Raw genomic sequence first — 7,183 nt, forward strand, 5'->3', positions numbered from 1 at the left:
GCTATTAGCTGAATTCAAAAGCAACCAATCCCAGCGTGTGACGTCAGAGCATGGAGTGTATAAAGGAGAGGAAGCGGCTGCTGGGGCCTATCTGTGTGTGATTCGTCAGTCATCCAATCATGTCTGGTCGCGGCAAACAAGGAGGCAAGGCTCGGGCTAAAGCCAAGACCCGATCGTCCCGGGCTGGTCTGCAGTTCCCCGTCGGTCGTGTTCACCGTCTGCTCCGGAAGGGCAACTATGCCGAGCGGGTCGGGGCCGGAGCTCCCGTCTATCTGGCCGCCGTCCTGGAGTATCTGACGGCTGAGATCCTGGAGCTGGCCGGCAACGCCGCCCGAGACAACAAGAAGACCCGCATCATCCCCCGACACCTCCAGCTGGCTGTCCGCAACGACGAGGAGCTCAACAAGCTGCTGGGCGGCGTCACCATCGCCCAGGGAGGAGTCCTGCCCAACATCCAGGCCGTGCTGCTGCCCAAGAAGACCGAGAGCCACAAGGCCGCCAAGAGCAAGTAATCCCCCCACAGGATTCCCTTCTATCCGCCAACACAACGGCTCTTCTCAGAGCCCCCCACATCTCCATACAAAGGGCGGACATACGGCTTCTATGGACACCAATCCCACACTCCTCTCTATCTCCCGCTTCTATGGGATGGAGTTTGGGGGAGGAGAAGTCGGAGATCATTTACTTACATTGACGCAAGATGTAAAGTAACTGATTTTATAATTATAAAGACTAATAGAAAATGCTTTCAGTGTGAGACTCTGGGGAAATGACATCTCATTCCAGGGACTGATCTTATCCGCCTTCCTTTAGTTGTTATGGGGGGGAGGAGGAAAGTCGGCGACTTCTTCCCTCCGTCCTGCTCTGTAGATCTCGGATTAGTAAAGGACGTTCTGGGATGGAAGCTGTCACGTGTTTGTAATGACAATTCGAAAAGGTGGAAATCCTTCCCGCCGTCCGGACAGTAAGTCTCCTCTACATCCGGGTGTCATCTCTGCTTCTCCATAGGAAGAGGTTTGGACGCCGGGAAGGATTTCGATGTTGAACTTTCTGGGGAGAAAGTGATCTCGGCGCCCCGGGATTGGGCGGGTTATTTGTAGCTGATAACCGGTTTACACATCCGAATTCTAAATGGTAAAAATAGAAAAGGATTTCAGTGAGATTATCACATTTCCTGATCAGATCATTTCCTCTCTACATTTTTTGTCTTATTTGAATAATAAACTGTCATTGCTTCCATTGTCTAATACATTCCAATTTCCCGCCGGAGTTCTATGGACCGTTACCGACAATCTGCATCCATTTACCGTTTTATCTGGGAAGATTGATCAATCCTTCCATTCATTCCGAGTAGAGATGAGCGAATCGAACCAGGCGAACCGGAATTCGATACGAATTTCAGGAAAAATTCGATTTGCGGCGAATCCGAATATTTGCCTACTTCGGGTGCGCGAATCGGATTTTTCCCGATCAGCCGGCAAAAGTGTCCCTGCAGAGAGCTCCGCTATTTCTGACAGTTCTCTGACAGTTCCTTCACATGTACAGCGGTTGAAACATTGTATCTATTAGTTTCCATTTAGGATACAGATGTTTCAACCGCTGTACATGTGAAGAAGCTGTCAGAGAACTGTCAGAAATAGAGGAACTCTGCACATACACTTTTTGCCGGTTTGGAATTCTTATTTTCATCCTACTTCTTCTTCTTCATCCTCATCCTCATAAGAAGAAGAAGTAGGATGAAAAGAAGAATTCCAAGCCGGCAAAAAGTGTATCTGCAGAGCTCCGCTATTTCTGACAGTTCTCTGACAGTTCCTTCACATTTACAGCGGTTGAAACATTGTATCTATTTGTTTCCGAATAAAAAACATCTGTATCCTAAATGGAAACAAATAGATACAATGTTTCAACCGCTGTAAATGTGAAGGAACTGCGAGAGAACTGTCAGAAATAGCGGATCTCTGCAGGGACACTTTTTGCCGGCTGTAGAAGGGATGAAAATCGGACGATCGGGGAAAATTTGATTCGTGCATCCGAAGTTGGCTGAATCCTGAAATTCGAAACAAATTCCACTCTGCCTGGTTCGATTCGCTCATCTCTATTAATCACCCATTGTCCCTCTATATGTTTCTGAGAAAGTGAAAGCATACCAATTGGACCATAGTTCATGGAATCTGGCAACCATGTCATCGGTCATAGTCAATATCCTTTCCAACTCCTGAATGACCTTAACATCTCTTATCCGGTCAGAATTGAGGGGACATGAGAGGTCTTCCAATTCCTGGAGATTCGGGACTTGGCTGCATTCAAAAGGTGCCCTACCAAAGATTGCTTGTACGACTTAAAAGAGCACTCAAAGATATGGAGAAGACAACATTCGGGGGTTAAGGGTAATGCAGTCTCAATAATAGAGTATGTCAACCGAGAACGTAGTCCCACAATGGCATAAGCCTTGGGCATTGCCACCAAATATGTAACAGGGGGCCCTCAGGTGATTCACAGCACCAACATAGGCCTGACGTCTGGGGGAACCCCCTCCTTAACCTATCCGGTATAGCATAACATCTTGTTAAAAATTTGTAGGAGGTTTCTTGAGTCCTAGTGCTGATGGAGAATTTGTGAGAAAAAATGCAAGCTTTTCTTCATTGGCACATATTGATGTTCCATCCTGGAGGAGTTGGACTGCCTGTGCAACCTCTGTAGGGGCCAGGTATCACTTCATGCCATGTCCTCATGTCAGTAGTGACACTGACCCTAGCCAAATGCAAAACTAGTGACAAACAGAAAAGATGTCAGTAGCCTCCACCTATAAATCCATTTCTGTTTAGGGGATTGTCTTATTGTTGCCCATCTAGTGCACCTGTTTATTTCATTATTACAAAAGCAGATGAAACTGATTAACAATCCCCTCGGCTACTTAACAGACCAGATCAATATTGCAGAAGTTTAAATGACTTGAGGCTATACTCTGGTTAAAAAAAGTTTTCCTTGTTTTGAACAGTGTATATAAATATACACGCACACACTATATTGCCGAAAGTATTGGAACACCCCTCCAAATCATTGGATCCAATCACCTCCATGGCCACAGGTGTATATAATCAAACACCTAGGCATGCAGACTGCTTCTACAAACATTTGTGAATTATTATTATACAGGATTTATATAGAGCAGACAGTTTCCTTAGCGCTTTAAAATATAAAGGGAGACAATACAGCAATGTGACAGTTCAATACTGTAGGGTTAGCAGGGCCCTGCTCCTTAGAGCTTACAATCTAAGAGATTTGTGAAAGAATGGGTCACTCTAAGGAGCTCAGTGAATTCAATTCAAGCGTGGTCCCGTGATAGGTGGCCACCTGTGCAATAAGTCCATTCGTGACATTTCCTGGCAACTAAAAATTCCACGGTACACTGCTAGTGGGATTATAACAAAGTGGAAGCAACTGGAAAAAACAGCAACTCAGCCACCAAGTGATAGGCCACGTAAAATGACAGAGCGGGGTCAGCGCATGCTGAAGAGCACAGTGCACAAAAGTCGCCAACTGTCTGCAGAGTCATTAGCTTAAGACTAGAGATGAGCGAAGAAATGAAAAATTCGATTCGACTGATTCGGCGAATTCGTGGACAATATTCGATTCGAGTCGAATAAATTCGCTGTGAATTTAACTTAAAAAAGGGTGTTTCTAGGCTTCAGAGAGACTTAATATTAGTGCAGAACACTGTACCTTTAATTTAAATGCCCTTGGAGTCTGCTGGGGAAGAGAAATAATACTGTCTGTCAGTATGACATGCAGATGAGTGCCGTCGATCTTAGAATCACTGCACACTTCACTCCTTTGGCCAGTCACGGGGCCAAAACCAGTGTTTGGAGCCACAGTGTGGCGGTGGAGGCAGCAGCAATGGGAGGCCATACAGCACCCTATGACAAAAATGGAAACCACCAGCAGTGTGAGGAGACCTGAAAGTGGCACATGGCAGAGTGTGGCGATAGAGACAGCAGCAATGGGAGGCCGTACAGGGACCCATGACACACTCTGGACCTGGCAGCAGCATGAGGAGGCGGTACAGGGGCCCATGGCAGATTACGGGCCTGGCAGCAGCATGAGGAGTCGGTACGGGGGCCCATGGCAGATTACGGGCCTGGCAGCAGCAATGGGAGGCCGTACAGGGACCCATGACACAATCTGGACCTGGCAGCAGCATGGGGAGGCGGTACAGGGGCCCTTGACAGATTAGGGGCCTGGCAGCAGCTATGTGAGGCCCGTAATCTGCCTGCACCCTATGTCAAAAAATTTAACACACCAGCAGTGTGAAGAGACCTGAAAGTGGCACATGGCAGCAGAGTGTGGCGATGGAGACAGCAGCAATGGGAGGCCGTACAGGGACCCATGAGAGACTCTAGACTTGGCAGCAGCATGAGGAGGCGGTATATAGGGGCCCATGGCAGATTAGGGGCCTGGCAGCAGCTATGTGAGGCCCGTAATCTGCCTGCACCCTATGTCAAAAAATTAAACACACCAGCAGTGTGAAGAGACCTGAAAGTGGCACATGGCAGCAGAGTGTGGCGATGGAGACAGCAACAATGGGAGGCCGTACAGGGACCCATGAGAGACTCTGGACTTGGCAGCAGCATGAGGAGGCGGTATATAGGGGCCCATGGCAGATTAGGGGCCTGGCAGCAGCTATGTGAGGCCCGTAATCTGCCTGCACCCTATGTCAAAAAATTAAACACACCAGCAGTGTGAAGAGACCTGAAAGTGGCACATGGCAGAGTGTGGCGATGGAGACAGCAGCAATGGGAGGCCGTACAGGGACCCATGAGAGACTCTAGACTTGGCAGCAGCATGAGGAGGCGGTATATAGGGGCCCATGGCAGATTAGGGGCCTGGCAGCAGCTATGTGAGGCCCGTAATCTGCCTGCACCCTATGTCAAAAAATTTAACACACCAGCAGTGTGAAGAGACCTGAAAGTGGCACATGGCAGCAGAGTGTGGCGATGGAGACAGCAGCAATGGGAGGCCGTACAGGGACCCATGAGAGACTCTAGACTTGGCAGCAGCATGAGGAGGCGGTATATAGGGGCCCATGGCAGATTAGGGGCCTGGCAGCAGCTATGTGAGGCCCGTAATCTGCCTGCACCCTATGTCAAAAAATTAAACACACCAGCAGTGTGAAGAGACCTGAAAGTGGCACATGGCAGAGTGTGGCGATGGAGACAGCAGCAATGGGAGGCCGTACAGGGACCCATGAGAGACTCTAGACTTGGCAGCAGCATGAGGAGGCGGTATATAGGGGCCCATGGCAGATTAGGGGCCTGGCAGCAGCTATGTGAGGCCCGTAATCTGCCTGCACCCTATGTCAAAAAATTTAACACACCAGCAGTGTGAAGAGACCTGAAAGTGGCACATGGCAGCAGAGTGTGGCGATGGAGACAGCAGCAATGGGAGGCCGTACAGGGACCCATGAGAGACTCTAGACTTGGCAGCAGCATGAGGAGGCGGTATATAGGGGCCCATGGCAGATTAGGGGCCTGGCAGCAGCTATGTGAGGCCCGTAATCTGCCTGCACCCTATGTCAAAAAATTAAACACACCAGCAGTGTGAAGAGACCTGAAAGTGGCACATGGCAGCAGAGTGTGGCGATGGAGACAGCAGCAATGGGAGGCCGTACAGGGACCCATGAGAGACTCTGGACTTGGCAGCAGCATGAGGAGGCGGTATATAGGGGCCCATGGCAGATTAGGGGCCTGGCAGCAGCTATGTGAGGCCCGTAATCTGCCTGCACCCTATGTCAAAAAATTTAACACACCAGCAGTGTGAAGAGACCTGAAAGTGGCACATGGCAGCAGAGTGTGGCGATGGAGACAGCAGCAATGGGAGGCCGTACAGGGACCCATGAGAGACTCTAGACTTGGCAGCAGCATGAGGAGGCGGTATATAGGGGCCCATGGCAGATTAGGGGCCTGGCAGCAGCTATGTGAGGCCCGTAATCTGCCTGCACCCTATGTCAAAAAATTTAACACACCAGCAGTGTGAAGAGACCTGAAAGTGGCACATGGCAGCAGAGTGTGGCGATGGAGACAGCAGCAATGGGAGGCCGTACAGGGACCCATGAGAGACTCTAGACTTGGCAGCAGCATGAGGAGGCGGTATATAGGGGCCCATGGCAGATTAGGGGCCTGGCAGCAGCTATGTGAGGCCCGTAATCTGCCTGCACCCTATGTCAAAAAATTAAACACACCAGCAGTGTGAAGAGACCTGAAAGTGGCACATGGCAGAGTGTGGCGATGGAGACAGCAGCAATGGGAGGCCGTACAGGGACCCATGAGAGACTCTAGACTTGGCAGCAGCATGAGGAGGCGGTATATAGGGGCCCATGGCAGATTAGGGGCCTGGCAGCAGCTATGTGAGGCCCGTAATCTGCCTGCACCCTATGTCAAAAAATTTAACACACCAGCAGTGTGAAGAGACCTGAAAGTGGCACATGGCAGCAGAGTGTGGCGATGGAGACAGCAGCAATGGGAGGCCGTACAGGGACCCATGAGAGACTCTAGACTTGGCAGCAGCATGAGGAGGCGGTATATAGGGGCCCATGGCAGATTAGGGGCCTGGCAGCAGCTATGTGAGGCCCGTAATCTGCCTGCACCCTATGTCAAAAAATTAAACACACCAGCAGTGTGAAGAGACCTGAAAGTGGCACATGGCAGAGTGTGGCGATGGAGACAGCAGCAATGGGAGGCCGTACAGGGACCCATGAGAGACTCTAGACTTGGCAGCAGCATGAGGAGGCGGTATATAGGGGCCCATGGCAGATTAGGGGCCTGGCAGCAGCTATGTGAGGCCCGTAATCTGCCTGCACCCTATGTCAAAAAATTTAACACACCAGCAGTGTGAAGAGACCTGAAAGTGGCACATGGCAGCAGAGTGTGGCGATGGAGACAGCAGCAATGGGAGGCCGTACAGGGACCCATGAGAGACTCTAGACTTGGCAGCAGCATGAGGAGGCGGTATATAGGGGCCCATGGCAGATTAGGGGCCTGGCAGCAGCTATGTGAGGCCCGTAATCTGCCTGCACCCTATGTCAAAAAATTAAACACACCAGCAGTGTGAAGAGACCTGAAAGTGGCACATGGCAGCAGAGTGTGGCGATGGAGACAGCAGCAATGGGAGGCCGTACAGGGACCCA

General features: G+C 50.3%; 1 protein-coding gene across 1 annotated transcript; it reads left to right on the forward strand.

The window, feature by feature from the left end:
• The first annotated feature begins 96 nt into the window (after positions 1-96).
• LOC149449507 (histone H2A type 2-B) lies at positions 97-1,237 on the forward strand. Its single transcript, XM_089693139.1, has one exon. It carries the CDS (start codon positions 120-122, stop codon positions 510-512), a length of 393 nt encoding a protein of 130 aa, XP_089549265.1. The 5' UTR covers positions 97-119; the 3' UTR covers positions 513-1,237.
• Positions 1,238-7,183: the final 5,946 nt, after the last annotated feature.

Source organism: Staurois parvus, unplaced genomic scaffold, assembly GCF_062004578.1.
Source record: "Staurois parvus isolate SC_StPar_1 unplaced genomic scaffold, SC_StPar_1.0 ptg000615l, whole genome shotgun sequence".
NCBI lineage: Eukaryota > Metazoa > Chordata > Amphibia > Anura > Ranidae > Staurois > Staurois parvus.

Coding starts and splice junctions, on each gene's coding strand:
- LOC149449507 (XM_089693139.1), top strand. CDS start 120: ATGTCTGGTCGCGGCAAACAAGGAGGCAAGGCTCGGGCTAAAGCCAAG.